The sequence below is a fragment of the Rhamphochromis sp. 'chilingali' genome, assembly GCF_963969265.1.
Source record: "Rhamphochromis sp. 'chilingali' genome assembly, chromosome: 18".
NCBI lineage: Eukaryota > Metazoa > Chordata > Actinopteri > Cichliformes > Cichlidae > Rhamphochromis > Rhamphochromis sp. 'chilingali'.
The window spans coordinates 5,919,599-5,944,116 of NC_137945.1; the positions used below are offsets into that span (position 1 = coordinate 5,919,599).

The window sequence follows — 24,518 nt, forward strand, 5'->3', positions numbered from 1 at the left end:
AAAAAAACAAAAAAAAAAACAAAAAACAAACAAAACTCCTGGGTCACCTGTATGGACAAAAAAAAAACCAGAAGAGAAAGCAAACAGCAAAGAGCAACATAATAAAAAAAAACAGCACCATCACAATAAACTAGCTAGCAGTAGATATCAATAGTTACTAAATAATAAACGATATTGTGCAGCACGCAAGATAGACAGCGCACAGTGTGCTTTGAGGCAGCAGCCAAGAAAGCTGTAGTCCGCGTCTGTGAATACCCATGTGTACACCTGTGTGGATCAGCATGCTTGTATTCCAAAGGTTCCTTCATGTAATGATCTGCTAGGGAGTGTGGGGAGCCACAGCCCTGTCCTCTATGGTATCAAGCAGGTATGGAGGAGATCAAAACTCCAGACATCCAGAGGCCCCCAGAACACAAGAGACCAAGGAAGACCCACAGAGGGGCAGCCGCGCCACTGTCCCAGAAAGAGCTGAGGAGAGTCCCAGATGAGGGCTCACTCAGCAGCCGCGGAGCAGAAGCCAGGGGGAGTTGCAGTGACGCGCCCGTGAGCTCCGCCGGCAGCCAGCTGTGCCTGAGTGACCGAGCCCCAGGCCGAGAGGCCGGGGGCACCCCACCTCCGAAGTGGCTCGTGCGAGCCCCAGGCTCCAGGTTTCGATAAGCGGCCGCCAAGGAGTGAGCCGGTGTGTACCTGGACGCCCATCCCCAGACACAAAGAACCACCAACGCACCGATACCTGAGGGAGTCCGCCACCGGCAGGGGAAGTAATGGTGGGTGGAGATAGGCCTCCAAACCTTGGAGGGCCTGAGATGTCCCCAGAGATACTTTCTATACTTTCTATGAAAACCTGCAGTAAGAACGGAGCACTTCGTCTCCATGGCCTTATCAACATCCAATCTCCAGACTTCAGACTCTGCTCCTGAGGAGAAACAGAATCATCTGGCAGATCATTTGTTCTCATGACTTTTTTACTTTTAAACATTTTGAGCATCCAATCTGCTAATGTGCTCTCTCTTCTGTGTTTCTATCATTACTACAGAAGACTAAAACTCTAAATGCTCTACCATATATAATCTCAAAGCTCACAGCTTTACTGTGCCGTTAGTTCTCTCTACCAACCCTGCACTGTGGCTGATATGAACAATGATGTTTTAGTGTTATCCCTAGATGCTGTGCCATTAATCCAATCACTTCATTTACAACGTGTGGACCATCATCACTATAAATAGTCTCCGGAATCCCGTGTTCTGGGATGATATTCTTACATATTGCTTTGGCAACCGAAATGGCATCTGCTTCCCTAGTTGATTGATTGATTGACTGATTGATTGATATACCTTTATTAGTCCCACAAGGGGAAATTTCATGTTATGGCTGCCGACCTGCAAGGGCGTCGCCATCTTACCCTCCAACCATACATACATTACACAAAAACATCACATGGTGAAGACAGGTCAGAGAGGTATAACAATGGAAGATGCACCACACGAGGAAGGATAAGGAGAAAAAAATAACTCCCCCCAGACTGAGCTTCAACAGGGAGATCAGTTTAAGAACAGAAAAAAAAAAAAAACACCTCTGCACATGAAAAAACTCTTAATACACCAAAGAAACACGTGACAAGCAACAGGAGTGGGTAAAGGGTGAGAGACAGTCAGTGTAGACAGTACATCCGGGCCTGCAGCCTATGCGCTGGTCTCCTTGATTCACCGTCAGCATCGGAAGGGAATAAGTGTTGAAGGCGTTTGGAGGGGGAGGGGGGATGAGTGTACATCTGCATGTGTGTATATGTCTGTGTGTGTGTGTGTGTGTGTGTGTATGTCCAGACTTCAGCTGAGACAGTGTCCTTCGCCCTGCCAGGCTAAGTAAACAGTCTTCCAGTCAACCCAGGTGGCCTTGCATAGAATGGGAAAAACCCACTACCCACTTTGCAAAAGGGCAAAAGAAACCTTTTGACATAATCTCAAAAAAAGCGTGAGCTGGCAGGGGACTCCATAATTGGTCATAATGGCTCATTACCTGTGTGGACTCAGACTGTGGAGGCAATAGTAGATACGAAGAGTCAGCCATGCTGTTCAGCACAGAACTTACGGAGCACCAAAACTGCACACATTCCCTTTATCATGATGGCTCGTTTGAAATTTATTTAAAATACGTTTTGAGTTAAAGTTAAAGTTTCTGAGTTAAACTCAGCTACACCTGACCGTGTAAAATCTGACATTAAAAATCTGAAATTAATCTGATGTTACAGATTATTTTTCAAAAATGATTATCTAATAATTATCTAATAGAGGCAGTATCTTGGTTACATCTCTTGGATGAATGGATGACAGGGTGCTACAGCAGAGGCTTTCATCTGATTAATGCCAGATATTCATGAACTCATGCAGGATTTCATTTTTACTGAAAGAATGTTAAATATCCAAATCCAGCTGTGTGGGTCTTTGTGCTGTCACTGTGCAATGTGGACTGTGCACCCCGAAGTTATGCAGGAGTTTCTTAAAGTGTCGCTTCAGAGACATCTGAAGCTTGGACACAGTATAATGTGGAGCAGTTGCACACTGTTATAATGATTATTTCTTTGCATCTCTGCAGTGTTTTATGATAAAATAAAAATCAAGTGCAAAACCCTTGAAATTGATCCAGTGGTTTGTGGTTAAAAAATTACGGAGCCCCCCAGGGGACATGGGAGAAAAAAAAAATTAGGGAGAAAAAAAAAAATTAAGAGGGACTTTTGCGAGAGCTCGCAAAAGTATTGCGAGAGCTCGCAAAAGTATTGCGAGATCTCGCAAAACTTTCTCGCGAAAGTTGAATTCCAACAATGGCGGCAGCTACTTAGTTGTAATATTGCTCTTTCTGGGTCACAAAATACACTTTTAAGATATTTTGAGGCGTGAATGTAGTTGTGTAAACGTCAGATACCTGCTCGGTTTACAAGACATCACATATTTGCAAAAGTGCTCCGACGTTTTTGGAGATCTGACACCCACTAGCTCGAAGCTAACGGGAGGTCGAGACCTACTACAGCCGGGAGGAACACCGCTTTCCCGGCAAATCGTGCCTCGACCTCCCGGTCGGCTTCGAGCTGGCGGCCTCCGAAGAATGCGGCTAAAACTTTTGCGAGCTCTCGCAATACTTTTGCGAGAGCTCGCAAAAGTCCGTCTTAATTTTTATTTTTTTCTCCCTAATTTTTTTTTTTCCTCCCTAATTTTTTTTCTCCCATGTCCCCTGCGGGGCTCCGTAAAAAATAGCAGTTTTATAAGCTGAGGTTGTCCATTTTCTGACTTTCTTTACATTCTGATAGTTTGTAACAATCTGAAGTGCAAGAAGAATTGTGAAGTAATTTTAAAATATTGTTCCTAATTTGGGAACAACACCACCTGCTTCCATGTCTTGCATTAATATTTTAATAACTTCTCTGCTTATTGACAATTGTTCCTCAGATAATTATATTATCTCTATTTGTACGATACGATGAAGGAAAAACAGGGTACCTCTTTGAAAGTGTTGAAACACTTATGTAATTATTTATTTTTGCAAAATAGATGCATTATACTCTGTGCTTTTTCAAAGACAATGACACTTGGGGTTCAAATGAAAACATTGGGGTGTAACATTAATGAAATGCTCAATCATGATGAAACAGATTCTCCTGCGTCTTCAGAAAGTAAAAATAAACTAAAAGTAAACTTACTGAAAGTAAAAAAAAGGGTGAAAACTGACGTATGTGGATAAATCTGGTATATTTACACGATGAATTCAATACACATTCATATCTGACTCTGCTGCTTTGTCAACAGCAGCTGTGTTGCTTCCAGTCAGTATCACGTGCTGAGTTCTTGTGCCCTCCTCCTCCTTTGCATCCTTTCAACATTTTCATTTACAAAAATGTTGATGCACAAAATCTGCCATAAAAATCCTCATAAAACAATATTGTTTTTTGCTTCTTTTTTCATAAATGACTCATCATCATAATCATCTTTGTTTAGAAGCAAGAAGAATCATATAGAAATGAAAAAGGGATAAATCTTCTGACCGAACCTGCTGGGACTGTGTGAGGTCCTGAGGCTAAGAGTAAAGATTTATCCACAGGAGAGCTGCGTTCTTACAAACCATCCCACTGTGTAAACCTGACATCTGTGGAACAGCTGAGCTGTATGATGTGTACAAGGACACAAAACATTATTTACCATCAGATCCCGAGCCCTCCATGTGTTAATCAAAAAACTGCTGCTGTGCTACATCCATAAATAATGAATAAATTAGGAGCTAAAGCTAAAAGGACAGTTTATTTGTACCATCTTCATGTCAACACATTCAAGAACATCACAGATGAAGAAACATTAAAAAACTTCCACACTACATAAAGCAAGAAAAATGTTTTTTCTTTCAGGTGGTTTCAGAAAAAACAGAAACATCAAACACCTCCAAGACTCTCTTTGAAAGAACTAAAAACCTTTATTCTCATGGTCCAATCATGAGTGAACTCCCCGATGAAGCCTTGTGTGCTAAAACATGTCAGAGTTTTAAAGGTTAAACATGAGTTTCCAAAACGTTTTGCTGGAGAACAATGAACTATTTGACTGAGTTTCAATTATTTACAGACGAGCAAAAGCAGGACAGAGAAAAAAAGGACAAAACTGACTCAGTAAAACGACAGAAAATAAGATCCCATGTAAATCTGTATTATGTAGAAGTTCAGCCCAGCAACCAGTTCAGTTCAACACAAGTTTAAATGATTCTATCTGAACTCTGTGGAGCCTGATCTCAAGCTTTTTGAGTCTGACACTGAAACCAGAGGATCTTTCTGTCTCTGCAGATTCACTGTGATCCAGTGATGGGAGTGATTTCAGCCCTGAGTGATCACGCTGATGTTTGCACAGAGCAGACAATGAGGTGAATGTTTTGGCACATTGGTAACAGTGAAACAGTTTATTAGTAACGTGGGATCGTTTGTGTGTGGAGTATGAACTGAGATTCCTGAAGCTCTTGTCACACTGGTCACAGCTGTAGTTTCCTTCCATGTGTGTACGTTCATGATTGTTACGACTACCTGAATCTGAGAAGCTTCTGTCACAGTGTCTGCACTTGTATGGTTTCTCTCCTGTGTGGACTCGTTTGTGTGATTTAAGCCCCCATGCAGTGGTGAAGGATGACCCACACTGATCACAGAGGTGCTTTTTAACCCCACTGTGAATCAGTTCATGTTGTTTTAACTCACTTGGTGTGGTGAAGCTTCTCCCACATTCTTTGCAGTATTTCAGTTTGTCTCCAGTGTGTCTACGTTGATGTGTTTTTAGGTTCTTTTGCTGACTGAATGTTTTTCCACAGACGTCACAACGAAAGTCTTTCCCACCACCACAGTGATGACAGGGTTGAGAACTGGATCCATCTGTGTCGCTCTGCTTCTAAACAAAGACACAAAGACAGTGTAAGTCAGTCCTTCAACATTTTTATCCTGAACGTCGCCTGAAATAAAGAGCATCTCTGCAGACGTCCAATTACATTTTATTGTAAACTGAAAGGCACGGACGTTTTCATTAATGAGCATCTGACACGAAAAAACGCAGACAACGCGAGGAAGGCAAGGCAACTGAAGAAGAACAGTAAAATACAACATACATGGGTAACAAACTGTAAGATTTTCATTAAGCTAAACGGGACACCAGAAGAGGCAAAAGTACTGATAGTGAGGAACATGGAGGATCTGGACAAGTATAACTGACACCAATGTATCAATTACACCAGGAAATGACATGGACACGTTGAAATTAGTTCTTCAACAGAAAGTAATTGATCTAGATTGTGAATATAAGGAGCATAATATAATAGATCCAGAAATAGATTCTGAAAGTAACTTTCTCTCTTCTTTTGTTAAAAATTGTAATTATTTCACTCAGGAACAATATGAAAAAGAAATTAACCTAGACGGGAAGCTCTCATTAATTCACTTTAACAGCAGAAGTATGTACTGTAATTTTGATTTCATTAAGGACTATTTGCAACAATTTTCTCGCCCCTTTAGTGTTATAGCCATCACTGAAACTTGGTTCAATGTCGATAAAGGAATAGATTTTTGTTTGAATGGATATGATTTAAAATACATGAATAGATTAAATAAGGCGGGCGGCGGGGTTGCTATATATGTTCATAACTCTATAAAATATAATGTTGTAACAACTATGTCTATGGCTATTGATGGAATTTTGGAATGTTTGACTATTGAGAAATGTTATAATAAGTTGCATATATCGGACACCCAGTTCAAGTATTGACACTTTTAATGAATGGATAGAAAAAACGTTTGCTTCGGTGAACCAAAAATTACTATTTATCTGTGGTGATTTTAACATTGATTTGCTAAATCCAAAAGGTTAAAAGCCATTGATGACTTTACTGACACAATGTACAGCTTATCACTATATCCAACAATAACAAAGCCAAGCAGAATAACATTACATAGCGCCACTATTATTGACAACATTTTTACTAATGTCATGGATTTCCAAACTAATAGTGGCCTGCTTGTCTGTGATATAACTGACCACTTACCAGTTTTTACTTTGTGTGACTGTGATTTAAAAAAAATAGATACCAAGATCATGATAGCAAAGCGAACAATAAATGAAGAAGCAATTCATGCCTTCAATTTCGATTTAGCACAACAAGATTGGAGTTCGGTGTATGAAGAGTCAGATGTGGACAAGGCTTATGATAATTTTCTAGATATTTTTACTATGTGGTACAATAAACATTGTCCTGTAAACGAACACATGACAAAGAAAAAAAAGATAAAAAGTCCTTGGCTCACAAAAGGAATTATTAATGCTTGCAAAAAGAAAAACAATCTGTATAAACAGTTTATCAAAGTAAAAACAAAAGAAGTGGAACAAAGATATAAAGCATATAGAAATAAATTGACTGATATTATAAGAACGAGCAAACCACTTTATTATAGAAGAAGATTATATGAAAATAAAAACAATATAAAAGGAACTTGGGATGTGTTAAACAACTTAATTAAACAAGGATCTTCTGGAACATCATATCCTGAATATTTTACTGATGCAAATGGTGAAAATCACAACATGAGTAATATTGTCGATGGGTTCAATAAATTCTTCATAAATGTTGGCCCCGAACTAGCAGCGGACATCCCGTGTCATAAAATTGAAAACAACAGTAATATAAAATCAAATCCCTTTTCACTGTTCCTCTCAGCTACAAATGAGCAAGAAGTAATAAATATCACATTAAAATGTAAAAGTAAGTCTTCAATGGATTATCATGACATAAATATGTCTGTAGTTAAACAGGTTATTCTGAATATTGCTAGTCCCTTAACATATATCTGTAATTTATCATTTCAGTCCGGTTGTTTTCCAAAAAAAATGAAAATTGCGAAAGTAATACCACTATATAAAAGTAATGACAAACACAGTTTTACCAATTATAGGCCTATTTCTCTACTGCCTCAATTCTCAAAAATTCTAGAAAAACTTTTTAATTCAAGATTAGAAAAATTCCTTGAAAAACATCAAATAATAAATGTTGGTCAGTATGGTTTCAGAACGCAAAGAACCACTTCAATGGCGATAATTGAGGCAGTAGAAGAAATTACTGATACACTGGATAAAAATAAATATGCAGTTGGTATTTTTGTTGATCTCAAAAAGGCCTTCGACACAATCAATCACTCAATTTTACTGGATAAATTGGAAAGATATGGTATTCGAGGGAAAGCTGGTAACTGGTTAAAAAGTTACCTAACAGGTCGGGAACAATATGTTAGCATAGGGCATTACCATTCAGAGAAACTTGGTATTACATGTGGTGTTCCCCAAGGGTCAGTGTTGGGACCAAAACTTTTCAATGTATACATAAATGATATTTTTGATGTTTCTCAAGTACTTAAACTCATACTGTTCGCAGATGACACCAACATATTTTTCAGTAGCGATGATTATACTGATCTTGTAATGACCGTAAACAGGGAGCTAAAATTAATTTAAAAAATGGATGGATATAAATAAATTATCATTAAATATAAATAAAACTAAAGCAATGTTTTTTGGTAATTTAAAATATAATATAGAATTACCAATTATCATTGAAGGTGTACCAATTGATAATGTGAGTGAAAACAAATTTTTGGGAGTTATAATTGATAATAAAATTTCATGGAAACCCCACGTCAGACACATAAAAACCAAAATTTCTAGAAGCCTCGCAGTTTTGAACAAAGTGAAACAATTCCTTGATAAAGATGCACTTCGTACTCTGTACTGTACCCTGGTTCTTCCATATCTTACATATTGTGTGGAAGTGTGGGGAAATACATATAAAAATACAACTAATCCATTAGTCACAGTACAGAAACGAGCACTGCGTATTATTCACAAGGCTGGTTATCTAGATCATACTCACAAACTCTTTCTTCAGGTAAAGTTACTTAAATTCCAGGATCTGGTTAATTACAATACATCCATAATTTTGTATAAAGCTTTTACTAAACTTTTACCGGCAAATTTACAAACTAGATTTGAAATTCGAGAAAAGGTTTATAATGTTAGAGGATTTGGAGAATTCAAATTACCCAGAACTCGAACAACCCGTAAAGGCTTTTGTGTGTCTGTATGTGGTGTGAAAATCTGGAACAGTCTGAGTTTACAATTGAAACAATGCAAAAATATTCATATATTTAAATTTCTCTACAAAAAGTTGGTCTGGTCACAGTATACTCAATGATGGTTTTTAGTGTGCTCTGTAATGTCTGTCCTCTTACCATTGGTGGTATGGATTCCAAAAAAAAATAAATAAATAAAGTGTGCGTATGTATGTACATATATGTACTTGTGTGTGTAGATATATATGTATGTATATGTATGTGTGTTTGTTACTTGTATTATTACTGCCTGTTACCTGTGGTAATGCAATTTATAATTTATATATTCTGTATTCAGTTATGAAGGCTCTAATTGTTGGTTGCGAGCTGCCGCTTAGATGCTTGTATGTGCCCGGGGCTGTTGATGGGTCTGTATGCAATGATGGGCGTAGCTGTGGGAAGTTTGTTTTTTTTTGTTGATGAGTGAGTATAGGGGTGGGATTTAATAAGTTTTCTTCGTCCCACTCCTTTTTCAGGCAATTTTTGTTTTTTGTTTTGTGTATTTTATGTTCAATATAGGTATTTGTTGTGCCTGAAAATGAATAAATAAATGAAATGAATGAAATTGTTTCAGTTAACACACTCAGTTTACTGGGCTGCAATAACTACAATACTACCACCATAATACTACAGTAATACTAAAATCATAACTGACATGAAAATCTGAATAATCACTCAGAGCTGCTTTTCCATGCAGTAGAATTGCTAACATGCTAACACAGTTTAATGAGCAGAGTTGTTCCAAACAGTCAGGCTAAAATGACAAGATAACAATATAAATACATACCTCACAGTAACTGCACTTGTAGAGTCTCTTTCTGGTGTGGATCTGTTGGTGTTGTCTCAGGTAACGTGGAGCTTTAAAAGACTTCTCACACAGGTCACATTTATAAGGTCTCTCCTCAGTGTGGGTAAACATGTGTTTTTGTAACTGTGCGTCTGTTATAAACTCTTTGCCACACTGTTCACAGCAGTAAACATCATGTCCGGTGTGAATGCGTACGTGTGTATTTCGGTACCCTCTCTGGCTGAAAGTTTTTCCACAGATGTCACAGCTGTATGCCTTAATTCCAGAGTGGGTAACTAGATGGCTCTGTAAGTGGCCACTTTGAGTAAAAGCTCTGCCACACTGATCACAGCTGTACGCTTTAACTCCACTGTGGATGAGTTGGTGTGTTTTTAGAGCACGCTTCCAGGAAAAAGACTTTCCACACAAGTCACAGCTGAACGGTCTCTCTCCAGTGTGGATGACCTGATGACGTTTTAGTTCAGCCTTCCTAGTAAAATCCTTCCCACACTCGTCACAGGTGTGTCTTTTCTCTCTCTTTCTTCTGTGAGGTTTGTCGGCCTCCTGAGAGCGCTGACTTCTCGCTCCATGTTGGTCCTGACAAAGATACAAACAGAGGCAGTGAGTGAAATGCAGTTGTGGAACAAACTGAACCTTCAAACTCCCTCCATTAACCCTTTAAGACCTACCATAGAACCAAGTCCGTCAGAGCTTATATTATATTTTTACATGCTGTGGAGCCATTTTTGGGAGCATTTCAAGTTGCTATACATCAATACAACCATTATAGCCCAAACTTTAATATTATGTCTGCATTAGGTGCATAGTAATTACATAAATTGCAAAAAAGTGCAATAAACTACAAAAAAATTGAAAATCGTTTTTGTTTTTTTAACATGTATTTCTAGTTAGAGAAATTTAAGAGGCTTATCCCTCAAAACTGTAAATACAAAAAAGTTGCACAAACTAGTTTCCAACCACAGGAAATTTATTTTGAGTGTCTTCATAGTTTTATTTTTGAAATACACCAATTTTTATATACTGCAGGAAAAACGAAAATAAATATTATAGTGCAAATTTGCAAAATAACAGCATATGCATCAAAATAAACTATTTCCAGCAGTGCAATATGAGTCCTAAGCATCCCAGAAACGACACAGAAAGTCATAAACTCAAACATAACTTTTTAAAACACAAGTATAGGGTCATAAGGCCCCGATCGTAAAAAACTACATTTCCGCAAAATGACGTCATTTCCGGTTTCGGGCAGGTCATGCGGTCATGTGATAGTTCGCGCTGATGGACGTAGGAAGTGTTACAAACAGCTGATCGGATCGGCGAAGCGTGTTTCTGGAATATCATGTTTTTGTTGCTGCAAGTGATTTTTATGCAGTTTTTGCAAAGCTATATGTGGAAGGAAACTGTGACCTAGGACAAGCTGATGGCATAAGATGTAAGTACAACTCCTCCAGTTTCATATGCAAAAAAAATGATTGCGCTAGCTTACGTGGTTGCAGAGCTACCGGGATTTAAAAATAGTTACGCAAAACCGAGCGTGCCCGCTCCGATCGGCTGTAAAGGGTTAACACTAGTTTTAAACCTGAAGGTGGAGTGTGGCACCAAACACCTTAAAGGTCTCTTATCCCCACCTGCTGGTAGTTCTAACACATTACATCCAACCTGGTGTTAAAAATAATTCATGACTGTTAAAACACTAAAATCAAGCCCATCCCTCCTGATTGTATACACACACACACACACACACACACACACACACACACACACACACACACACACACACACACACACACGCTGTTTCTAACACATATTTCTATAATTTTTATAGTTCTATACATAATTATTCAGTGATAATAAATCCTATGTTTGTTTATTTGTTTATTCAAAAAGAACCCCATTAGCTTCCACAACAGATGTTGCTCGTCTTCCATCAAATACAATCACATAAAATATTATACAATAAAGTGGATTCAAGATATCCACATAATTTGGCTCTTACATCCACAGTGAGGTTTCACAATTAAAATATAAGCAATCAATAACTACAACAACAACAACAACAATAATAACACTGAGGCACATTACAGAAATTTCAAAAACAAATCTCTTACAATATTGCAACAACTAAAAGTTCTGTAAATCAGCTTTTAAATGTTCATTGAAGTTTTGAATAGTTACTAATTCTCTAATTTTAAAAGGCAATATATTCCACATAAAAGTTGCTCTAAATATAACAGTTTTACAAAAAGTTACTTTTAACTCGAGGATTTACTAAATTGCAGTTTGTTGAAAATCGTATAATATCATTATGTATTTCATCTGGATACTGCAGCTGAGCAGAATAAATGTGGCGTGTTTAACAGAATTGCGTTCTTTATAACTACAAGTAAGCCATAGAATATTTTAGCCTGTACAGGAAGCCAAGAAAGTTGATAATGCATTTCATCGATATTGGTATTAGAGATGGCACGATGCCACTTTTTAATGTCCAATACCAATTCCGATATCATATGGATATCTGCCGATACCGATATGAATCCGATATAGCGTTTTTTGTAATCAATAAAACTGTTTTTTAAATAAATATCTTGCTGCATTTGTGACGCCCACAAGTGTATGGTCACAATTGTAATTTTTTTGTGAATTGTTTTTGATGTAAAAGACCTGATTTTATGGTGGTATTGCACTTTTCATTTAGAGTTATGGACAATGTAATTGCGTGGCATTGCCACAAGGGGGAGATAGTGGTGAGTGCGATAGGCCGTTGCAACGTGTCTCTGCCTCAGACGAGGAAGAGCCTGCAGACCGAACGCAACTGATGTCTCCTGTCTCTGCTTTTCTGTTAAAAAAACAGGTTAGTAGTTTAAGTTTGCTCACCGCAATGTACATATAAAGGCAAGAAACCTTTTTCCTGTCTTAGTTTAAAGACTGCGAATGTTGTGAGAGAGTGTGTTTTCACCGATGGAAAGAAAGCTAACTATACCGCCATTTGTAATGGCAGCTGCCATTTCACTCGTAGTCTAAATAGGCAGCTGGTCTTATTACCTGTTTTATTTTGTGACAAACGCAGCTCTTAAGACACTTCTTTTATCCTGACATTATTGGAAGTTACAGTTGATTAGGACCTACCCAGTTCTTATGTGTCAAATGTAAATAGTCTGATGTATACTGTTTGTGGATGATTGTGAACTGTTTGTGAGCAATGGAAGAATATTTTTGTTTATTGGTTACAAATGTAATATATTGTTTGAATCTGTTAAAGTATAAGAAAAGTATGAAGGCGACATAAGTGGGTTAACTCATTCACTGCCATTGACGTCTATAGACGTCAATTGAAAAACCCTGGCAGTGGGGAGTTGCCTGATTTGAAAATGGCTGGCAGTGAATGAGTTAATTGCAGTGTTAGTGGTGCTGCACAGAAATGTTTTTGATGCTGAACAGCAGCAGAATTGGTTACAGATTTATTGTAAATAAGGACGTTCATATACAATTATTATTTTGTAAGTTTATTCTTGTGAGAGTGCAAGGTAACCAAAAGGGTTTGAGCTATGGACCTAATTGAATGTTTGTGATGTTAAAAGAGAAATGTGTGTGTCTAAATGAAAAGAAAAGAACGTTGTTAAATTCTGTTAATAAACCAGACGAGGAAGAGCCTGCAGACCGAACGCAACTGATGTCTCCTGTCTCTGCTTTTCTGTTAAAAAAACAGTTTAAAAACAAAACCCCATCGAAGGCGTGTAACACATTTTGTATAAGTTCATACTCAAGTTTTAAAAACAAGACACTAAAGCTATTCCGTTATACCAAATGAGCCCTTTCCTCTACTCCCTGTTCACCCACGACTGCAGACCTGCCGATGGTTCTAACACCATCATTAAGTTTGCAGATGACACCACGGTGATTGGCCTCATCAGTGACAACGATGAGGCCGTCTACAGGGAGGAGGTGGATCGTCTGGCTGAGTGGTGCGACACAAACAACCTGCTGCTTAACACCGAGAAGACCAAGGAGCTCATCGTGGACTACAGGAGCAATGCTGACCCACATCCACCCATCTACATTAAGGGGACGGCTGTGGAGCGTGTGAGCAGCTTCAAGTTTCTGGGAGTCCACATCTCCGAGGATCTCATCTGGACGACCAACTGCTCCAAGCTGGTCAAGAAGGCTCACCAGCACCTCTTCTTCTTGAGGACTCTGAGGAAGAACCACCTGTCCTCAGACATCCTGGTGAACTTTTATCGCTGCACCATTGAGAGCATCCTGACCAACTGTATAACAGTCTGGTACGGGAACTGCTCTGCCTCGGACCGGAAGGCAGAGGTTGCATTGCAGAGGGTTGTGAAAACTGCCCAGCGCATCGCCGGAGCACCACTTCCTGCCATAAAGGACATCTATAGGAAGCGGTGTCTGAAAAGGGCTGGGAAAATCATCAAAGACCCCAGTCACCCATCACATTGACTCTTCACCCTCCTGCCCTCTGGGAGGTGCTACAGGAGCCTCCGGACTAAGACCACCAGGAACCGGAACAGCTTCTTCCCCATAGCTGTCAGACTCCTGAACTCTGCCTCCTGACATCTGACCCACGTTAACTCATGGACTGAACATACACACACCCACAACCACCTACACACACACACACACACACAATGGACAACTGTACCCTCAAACACACAATAATAACATGGACTGAACCACCACTCACAACCACTTGCACTTTATACAGCCTCTGTAGAAATTATCCACATATCTCACTTATCTTAACTGCACCACTGTATAAATAATCATTCTGTAAAATACGATAATTTTTAATTCAACAACTGTTTATAACTTGCATATTTCCCATTTCTGTATAGCTGTATATCTCATATTTCTGTATAGTTTTTCATATTTATATCCTGTTCATAGCTTGTACTCACTACAGCCTGTACATACTTATAGTTATAGCATATTCATAACATACTTCATACCGTGTACATTATAACATACCATAATAGACCCATTTCTGTAATACACTTACATATCTATACTATTGCTAATATATATTGTAATATATCTATATCATGGCTAAAGCACTTCTGGATGGAAGCAAACTGCATTTCGTTGCCCTGTACCTGTGCATGTGCAATGACAATAAAGTTGAATTCTATTCTATTCAAATATTTTATAGTTCAGCAACACACGTCAATCTAATAAACTTAAACCTGCACCATCCTTCCTATTCTAGTATTATAAAGAGTACTCATCAGAAATATTAAACAACCTAACTAATAGAGTTGCCAACTCCCAGCAAAAATCTCCTAGAACCACCCCCGCCCTCATGATGCTTAATCGACATAATCAACTTTAATTTAATGCACGTGTACATCAAATGCACAGAAATAATCAATCATGTTTCCACAATAATTACCACATTTCCCGGACTACAATGTGCACCTGAATATTAGCCGCACAAGCTAGAATCAGGGGAAAATCCTGTTTCGCACATACATTAGCCGCACCTGACTAAAAGCCGCAGGTGTTTCAATGTTGACTTATCATATGTAAGAGAATATGCACAAAGGGAATTGTCAGGAAAGAGATGGCTGTTTGGAGACACACCCTGTGAGGAGAAATTTGTTAGAAGGCAAAGAAACTCACATCTCAGATATCTATTTTTACATGCGCATGGGCGCTCACAGTCTGATCTGCTCTACGCCAACGTGTGTACAACAGATGTGACACAGAAAAACCGCCCAGGGCTTTCAGAGCATCCTTTATTTATACTTCAAGTGAGCTTTCAAGGAAGTAGGAGTGGCATGTTCAGAATACAAAAAACATTTCCATAAAAGGAGAGAAAGACTGTTAACTTGTCTGTTAACACAGGAGGTAGTATCGTATGTCACCGCATTCTTCTACACATATGGCTTCACTCTCTTTTCCTGTGGTGGTTCCAATTCACAAGCTCTTCTTCCTTTAAATGAAGCTACAACTAAACATAATTCACAAAATTAAAAATCTTTCATCACACCCCTTTTATTAATATTTTGAAAAACAAGTTATGGTACATATTTGCATAACTTTTTAGGTATATGTACAAGTAGCGGTAATTACAAGTACGAAACATGTACTGTGCTTCATAAATGAGTAACAAATGTAGTACATAACAATAACCTACAGCACACCAGAAACATCGATTCAGCCTACCTTTTAGGCTCAGGTGCAGTGACACGGCTTTAACTAGAGCTGGGCGATAGAACGATAACGATATGTATCGCGATATAACTTTTACTCGATAGAGAAATTAAACTATCGCGATAGACCTCGCCGCTCTTGTCCTCTTAAAAAAAAAAAAGAAAAAAAAAGGTCAGCCAATCCAAATTAAGTAGCGTAGAGCCGAACCAATCACAGCCGCAGCGTCACGTCGCGTGACTTGTTATGTACAGCACAAGTGCCAAGCCGCACGTGTGTTTGTTTGGGAAGCAGCCAGCGGGTAATGGAGCCAGCGGGTAATGGAGGAAATGAGTGTGCCGACTAGAAAAATCAACCGAGCGTGACCGAAGGTTACCGAGGAGAAAACAGATGATGGTTCCAATGCCGGAGAGATTGTCAAACGGAAGAGCCATAGAAGTTCCGTAGTGTGAAGGTATTTCGGCTATTTCAAGTCTGACAAAAAACAGAGTAGCGTGCACTGTAAATTGTGCCGAAAGCAAGTCTGGAAATACAATAAACTGGTGCATGCGTCACACTGTGCGCCACGTTATTGTTTCGGTGAAATGAATTTCTACAATACTGTTACTGTTAATTCTACTCTCTGCAGTGTTTAAATGCTTACATATACACACAGTTACTGTCCCTCCACACATACGACTCGGTTCTGCTTCTATGCCCCAGCTTTGTTTACTTTTTCCCACCGAGGCTTCTAGACTTCTGATTGGCCAACATTTCTGCACGGTTAGGAATCTAGCTCCACCTGCTGCTTTGGCATGTTCATAGCAGCGTTTTCCTTCATTTCTGCCTTTATGTGTGGACGGGATTATTTTTTAAAACGAAAAATCTCCGTTTTCAAAAATACCCGTGTACGTGTGGACGTAGCCTCAGTCTCTGACTGGAAGCGCTAATTCGTCATTCGGCTTTTGTCAGACTAAAGTAACTGTTAAAACTGTTTGAAAAGCTAAGCTATACAACAAGGAGAGATAGAGAATTTCCTTTTAGTTCTCAGTTTATTTGATATTGACAAAGGTTAGTCAGTTTTGTCTGTTCTTCTGTAAAACAAACTAGGATTTATTTTTAGAATTAATATTTTGTTTCTAAGTGGAATTGACAATTTAGTAGTCTGTTTCGTTTGTTCTATTTTGAAACTTAAATGCTTTAGCGGCTGCCTTTTGTGTAGTTTGCAATATTTGCCTTTATTTATCTGAAAAAGTCTCATGTTCCTTAAGTACATCTACCCTGTTGAACTTATTATGGGAAATAAATATTTAAATAAAAACAAGCTGCTGATTATTTCACATTTTACTTGTGAGCAACGGCACATTTAAATCTTACAAATATAGTTATTTGGCTTATATCGTGATATATATCGTTATCGCCTGAAATGAAAAAAACATATCGTGATATGAAAAAATCTTATATCGCCCAGCTCTAGCTTTAACAAGAAGAAAAGTCAGTCATTCACCATCTTTCTCTTCTTCCTGCGCACTAAAACCACCAAAGTCCTCTTCTCCAGTGTCAGAAACGAACAGGTTCATGATGGTTTCATCATCCACTCTCCGCTTCTCTCCTTCGTTGTCACTTTCAAAACCAAACAAATCCTCGTTGTCAGTGTCGAACACCCTCTGAAGGGCCGTGGCGGTGTCCTCCTCTCCATCATGCAGCAGTCCAGCCCTTCGAAATCCGTTGGTGATCATGGATGTTTTCACACTTTTCCACGCTGTCAGAATCCACTGGTGGAGTTGGGCATAACTTGCTTTTCGCAAGTTTATCGCCGCTCATCATCCACGCCTCCCGCTGAAGGCGTAGCGCTACTTTGAAGTTTGTTTTTCGCGCTACTTCTTACGGCACTACGTTGCCTGGCGGATGGACATGTGACCAACATACCACTCTTGATCCCCGATCCTTCCGCCAGGCAACGTAGTGCCGTACAAAAGCAGAAGAAACAAAACAAATCATCTTACGATATCACAAAAATCATGGACAATCCTTAGAAAAGCCGCACCTGACTAAAAGCCGCAGGGTTCAAAGCTTGTGCAAAAAGTAGCAGGTAGTAGCCCGACAATTACGGTAAATAGATTCACCATCTTTCTTCAACAGAATTGCAAACTGCACAGATGGTACCTTCCCAAAGGAAAAAGGACTATAGCTTACAAGGGTGTAAATTAGACTTAATAGTTACCATATACAGTAATGGATTTCTATACATTTAATCAGATGACCACTTTGGTTGTAAGATTCAGATAATTATTTATTAAAAGTTAGTCCTTTAAATGAAATAACAAAGAAAAGTATTTTTTGTGCCTCCCTTTACTTGTTAATGCCCTACCTGCCCCCTGGCAAAGCTTTGCTAGAGCCGCCCCTGCACAGTTACCAGCTGTCAGCTACTTAGAAAACATGAGAGAAGAAGAGGCAGCTGCAGGACACAGACTAACTCCAGAGTCTTTTTTTCCCCCATTCTAGCTGAAGTACGGGACAAATTGCTTCCTTTTCACCTCAGTATGGAAGAGATTAAGATTAAAAATGCAGCGGTTTGGAAGCATGTAGTGAGGCTCCAAATGCTCCACCAGTTCGCCGACAGGTCTCGCAGACAACAGCCGCTCTATCGAGTGACACATACTTCTCTGATAAGCAAAGCTGGGTTCCGCCAAGTAGCGCATTTTGTGAGGCGAAGATCGGTCCATTTTTAATTAGTATAGTATGGCCATCTAATCTGGACGCCTTATTCTGGACTAACTAAAGTCTGTTAAGATCTGTCTTATTAGCTGCTGACCAAATGATTGACCAATACTCCAGATGAGACATTACTAGTGCATTAATGACATCTTTCATAATTTTTTTTTTTTTGTGTCCCGTTTGGATCTATAGCCATCAGAATTGTTGTCTTAAGGCCAAGAAAGATGCCAAGCGGATTTATTTTACCAAGTGGATCATCATGGCCTTGCCATATTGGTCCATTTGATTGACCTTTATTATAATTATGAATTTATTTTATTTTCAGTTGCTACAAACGGGACAGACATGACTGTGGGATAGGCCAGGGAGAAAGAATGAAAGAAAGAGAGGGAGGGAAAGAAAACCAAAGGGAAGAGGAGACGGTGAGAAGGGGGGGGGGGGGGGGGGAGAAAGAAGAAAAAAAAAACAAACAAAAAAGAACAAAACACCTGGATCACCTGTATGGAGAAAAAAAAACAGAAGAGAAAGCAAACAACAAAGAGCAACTTAATAAATAAAATAAAAAAAGCACCATCACAATAAACTAGCTAGCAGTAGATATCAGTAGATACTAAATAATAAACGATATTGTGCAGCACGCAAGATAGACAGCGCACAATGTGCTTTGAGGCAGCAGCCAAGAAAGCTGTAGTCCGCGTCTGTGAATACCCGTGTGTACACCTGTGTGCATACCTGTGTGGATCAGCATGCTTGTATTCCAGAGGTTTCTCCATGTAATGATCTGCTAGGGAGTGTGGGGAGCCACAGCCCTGTCCTTTATGGTATCAAGCAGGTATGGAGGAGATCAAAACTCCAGACATCCAGAGGCCCCCAGAACACAAGAGACCAAGGAAGACCAACAGAGGGGCAGCCGCGCCACTGTCCCAGTAAGAGCTGAGGAGAGTCCCAGATGAGGGCTCACTCAGCAGCCGCGGAGCAGAAGCCAGGGGGAGTTGCAGTGACACGCCCGTGAGCTCCGCCGGCAGCCAGCTGTGCCTGAGTGACCGAGCCCCAGGCCGAGAGGCCGGGGGCACCCCACCTCCGAAGTGGCCCGAGCGAGCCCCAGGCTCCAGGCCCCGACAAGCGACCGCCAAGGAGTGAGCCGGTGTGTACCCGGACGCCCATCCCCGGACACAAAGAACCACCAACGCACCGACACCTGAGGGAGTCCGCCACTGGCAGGGGAAGTGGTGGTGGGTGGAGATAGGCCTCCAAACCTTGGAGGGCCTGAGATGTCCCCAGAGAGGTGGCGTCTGATACCCAACCTGACATATAGACACAGACATACAGGCACACACAGACACAAACATCCATTCCCACCCTCATGCTCTCATATGCACTTACTCCACACTCAACCAACGTGGAGACAGACATAAAGAGACATACACACGATCACACTCCCCAAGCGTACTCTACCGACCGGGTCTAGATACCCTTGCCCCTGGAGGGGGGAACTGCACCCAGACCCAGACCCTAATGACATTTTAAGTGCCTTTCTGAGATACCGACGAGGCCTCACTTGCAAGTAAATCGATCGATCGCTGTTGCCTTGTTTTTCTTTCACGGGAATAAGTCCTGGAGACAGCGGGGTCTGAGTTTAGACCCAACAGGTTCAGTGAAGACAAATGTCTGATTGTAACCTGAGGACTTTTTACATTAAGAAAAAGGCACCAAACATCAAACCAATTTAAACCTAAACAGTAACACATGAACGTAGAGCAGGGCGATATGACCAAAAATATTAACAGTGCAAATGCAAATTCCTCGGAGCAAATGTCGGCCAATTTCCACTGGAAATGCCTTTTGGTTAAATTGTCAGCAAGGAATTTGCATTTGCACTGTTAAATTGTTTTATAACTTCAATACACATAAAAAACAGCTGCTTGTTTAAGTGAAAATACATTGATGGGCTTTTTAATAAAGTTGTGGAGTTGTAAAGTATTTTGTCTAGTGTCAATTATAGCGTCAGTTATATCATTATCGCAAATTTTCAAATGTATATCGTGATAAATATTTTTGGTCATATCGCCCTGCTCTGTCACCTTCTGTGTTGAGCTCATTGTTTTCTCTGTAGTGGCTGAGCTGAGTCCAAGTAGCTGAAAATGTTCCTCTGCTGCTCCGTCAGACTCTTCTCCTCCTGCTGATCACCTGGGACACAAAGCAGATCTTTGTTAGGCTCCACACTGCACTGAAGAGTCAAAGTGTCTCATATGTTCACCTGACAAGTAAAAGAACACATTTTTGCTTCCCGAGGTGGGCAACTTATTGGAAACAAACACAAAAGGTTTGAGCACCGATACAAAATTTAGCAGTATAGCAGGAGAGACTGAGGCCTGTTATTAGACTCAAATGCCCAGTGGGCCGACACACCAATATACACATACACACGTGTTATATGGGAACACCCTCAAATCACGTGATGCCCAGAATTGTACAATACTGATGCTTGAGAGCGCGCGTGTGATCATAGCTGGACTGGCCATCGGTTATACCGGGAGATGGGAGAGCTGACTTTATGTCATCCATGAGGGATGCATTTGACATATGTTTCACATATTATAGCTCAACAAGTTACTTATAGCAATTCAAATACGAGCAATCAGTTTTTGGCACAACACCGGCTATTGCAGTTAATAATACAACAGCTTCTTGCCATTTTTGTGTTTCTTTTTATCGCTGTGTAACTGAGTTCAATTGAAAGCCTGCATGCGATAGTACCTCTTGCCACAAGTTCCCAGAATCCTTTGCGGTTTTACCCCTGAATGACGTCACATTTTTGGTGGGCCGGTCTCTAGTCAAAATGCTCGGGCCGATTTTTTGGACCAGTCCAGCCCTGCGTGTGATGCAAGTATGTGTAGTGTTGAGCGCGTGATCAGTGGTGAGAAAAACAACTCACGGAACTTAACCTTTCTATACTCGTGGCTCACTTACGTTTCTAAACAGGGACGTGCAGAGAGGTTTAAAGGGGCGGGTGCTCAAAGTTAAAAAGGGGCACATTGAACCATGCTGAATAACAACAACACACATTCATCAAGAATCTAATATGGGAAGGGCAGGGCTGTGTTGATCTGAGACTGTAGACATTAAAAAGTCCACAGGAGAGATGGTAGCTGATTAAACAAGTGTCATGAGATAATAACAAAATGCAAAGATTGGTGACAGCGCTTGGAACCATAAGGCAACGAAAAACTGTGACATAAACTCGGCTCTGCCTGTGAATCACTCTTTGCTTCTCTTCTTCCTTCCTTCCCATCATTTCATATATCACTCTCCACTTGCTGTCTATCTGAGAACAAGGCACAACTTGCTATTGCAATAAACTATAATCTAATTATCCACACCTAACAACTCTTGCACTTAATCTGTAATAAAATGATGACAGAAAAATGTTATAGCACTGCCTTTAGTAGCCTCATACAGCTCCTACTGTTTCCTCCTCATGTCCTTACCAGCCATGTCTGCACAATGTTATATCATGAGTAATATTTTTTTAAATCCAGCTAAATAAAACACACACATGCACACACAGTGACATTTTAGACCTTCTTCAGAATACTGTATATACTATGGGCATCCTTACATTATTATTTATTACTAGAGCTACAATCAGAATCAGAATCAGAATACTTTATTGATCCCTGGGGGAAATTATTTTTTGTTACAGTGCTCCATTTTAAACCAACATTAAGACAAGACAGACAATACGCTAACTAAGAATAGTACAATATATACATATATATACATACATACATACATAAGTCACTTATAAATAAATATTTGGAAAAGAAACATGTGTAGTTGTAGCAGCAAACAGTGTGTTAAGTGGATGCGTTGTACAGGGAGATGGCCACAGGCAGGAATGATTTCCTGTGTCGTTCAGTGGTGCTTTTCGGTAATCTCAGTCTCTCACTGAACGAGCTCCTGTGACTGACCAACATGTCATGGAGTGGGTGGGAGGTGTTATCCAACATTGTCTTTATCTTGGACAGCATCCGCCTCTCCGACACCACCTTGAGGGAGTCCAGCTCCATCCCCACAACATTGCTGGCCTTACGGATCAGTTTATTAAGTCTGTTGGCATCTGTGACCCTCAGCCTGCTCCCCCAGCATGCAACAGCATAGAGGATCGCACTGGCCACCACAGACTCATAGAAAATCCTCAGCATTTTCTGGCAGATGTTGAAGGACCTCAGTCGCCTCAAAAAATAGAGACGACTCTGGCCCTTCCTGTAAAGTGCTGTGGTGTTTTTAGCCCAGTCCAGTTTATTGTCAATGTGTACTCCAAGGTATTTATAGTCCTCCACAATGTCAACACTGACCCCCTGGATTGAAACAGGGGTCAAGTGTTTCCTGGTCTTCCTGAAGTCCACGATCAATAATAAAGCAATGAGGAGGGGGAAGTAATAAATATGAAATAATGTATTTATGATGATTCCATTTGTTTCACTATCCACTCTGTGCAGGGCAAAGCTTATTACATGTTTAAACTGTAGAGATACAATCATTTTACTGCTGTAAAATCCAACTTTTGTCTTATTTAAAATATAAATCTAATATAATCTGCTTCTTAATGTATGTTCTTTAAAATACAGCGTGTGTTTTTTAATATATTATAATTATAATAATTATTATGTGGACATTCATATTAGATCGTTTTTTAGTGAAATATAATCCCTCCAGAAAGGCAGGAAATGCCCAGAAACTTACTTTAAAACTAAATATGTTCCCTAAAACGGTGACAGAGCTACAGATCCATGACAGCCTTACACAGGTAGCCAGCAGCTATGACCAGCACTACTTGTGGAGTTAATAAAAGGACAGGTAATGTTTGTCGCGCTGTTGCACACACAGCACGCTCGTTTGTTTCAGTTAGTCAGTTGCAACAAGACAGCTTACCAACATGTACGTAATAAGCTAATACTCCTGGGTGCTACACACTACAGTGTACGCTGTACACCTACTCACTGGTTTTGTCGCATCAGTCTGTGTCTCTGAGTTAACTTGTGTTTCTCCTACAGCTCCGGACCGCAAAAAATGCGCGTGCTCTTTGTGAGCTCGTTCCCGGCTCGTAACCAGCGCGTTCTGCCGTCGAGGGCGATCATTGGTTAAATGTGATCATGTGACTGATGCAAGCCAGATCCTTTTATTTAGCAAAACTATGATTAATAGTTAAATATTATTGTTGAGGGGCACAGACAGGACTCCACACGCACACACACACATAAAATAAATAAATAAATAAATAAATAAATAAATTTTAAAAGTTGCCTCAACAAAAGGGCACTTTGGGCACTCATCAGGAAAGGGGCGGGTGCTCAAGCCCCTCTAGCCCCCCCCCCTCTGCACGTCCCTGTTTCTAAACTATTCGTTTGCACAGTTACACACACCCAGCAGCTGTTTCCTGTTTTGCTACACTCTGGAGAGCCCCGCCTTTAACGGTCTCCTCTCACAGAGAGCAACAGAAAGCGTCATTCAGAAAACTTCGAAAAACTCGAGATTGACTGAACTCAGTTCAAAGTTACCTTGGCACTTACCTTTAGATTAGTGATGTGTCCTGTGTGTCGAAGCTTCGAATCATGCGTCGGGTAATCGCGGGGGCGTTTTTCTGAAGCGCGTATCGAGGATCGAGGCTTGCTTTGATTACGTATGCAGTGACGTTCGAGGCCTCGCGGGCAGTCCGTACCACGTGACTGATTCAGGGACTGGTTCACCGGTTCGCGCCAGATTCGAAATAACATGGGCAGGAAAACAGCTGATTCCCCATCACACCGTGTTGTGGAATTGGATTACGTACGTGCTACATAGTTACTTGTGCATTTCTTCTTCGATGGAACCAGCAAGGAAGAGATGTTTTTTTTTTTATTTTGTCTCTCCTAATAAAGTATGCACACAGTAATAAATATCACAAATGATAAACACCAAAATATAAATAAACAACACTACACATCCTATAATCTGATTTCTGTCTTTTAGTTTATTAAAAAGTGAAGCACCAAACACTAGTTTGTGTCATTATCCAGATGTACATAAGGTTTACACATCATTATAATCAAAGTGCCCGCTTCACTTGAATTGTCCACTTGATGGCGCAGTAGAGCAAATGAATCATCACAATGCTTCGAACCATGAGTCGACCAATTGGATGGA

At 40.1% G+C, this 24,518-nt stretch overlaps 2 protein-coding genes across 3 annotated transcripts in view; one reads left to right on the forward strand and one right to left on the reverse strand.

Annotated features, from left to right (window-relative positions):
• The window catches only part of LOC308385446 (uncharacterized protein), a 538,971-nt gene that overhangs the window by 69,868 nt on the left and 444,585 nt on the right, over positions 1-24,518 (forward strand). The window lies entirely within an intron of this gene.
• Positions 1,162-24,021, reverse strand: LOC308385454 (uncharacterized protein). 2 transcript variants are annotated; one of them, XM_080864368.1, is made up of 4 exons: positions 23,906-24,021; positions 20,414-20,519; positions 9,450-10,046; positions 1,162-5,405 (listed from the first exon to the last, which is right to left on the reverse strand). In XM_080864368.1, exons 2-4 carry the CDS (start codon positions 20,429-20,431, stop codon positions 4,713-4,715), a joined length of 1,308 nt encoding a protein of 435 aa, XP_080720494.1. In that variant the 5' UTR covers positions 20,432-20,519; positions 23,906-24,021; the 3' UTR covers positions 1,162-4,712. The 2 variants fall into 2 exon arrangements, with proteins under 2 accessions (XP_080720494.1, XP_080720495.1); XM_080864369.1 differs by lacking the exon at positions 23,906-24,021 and adding an exon at positions 23,337-23,455.

What these genes read in the sequence shown, in the direction of transcription:
- LOC308385454 (XM_080864368.1), bottom strand. An exon ending in ACAAGTGCAGTTACTGTGAG is followed by an intron (nt 5,406 to 9,449) that starts GTATGTATTTAT and finishes GTCTTTGTTTAG; the next exon opens with AAGCAGAGCGACACAGATGG.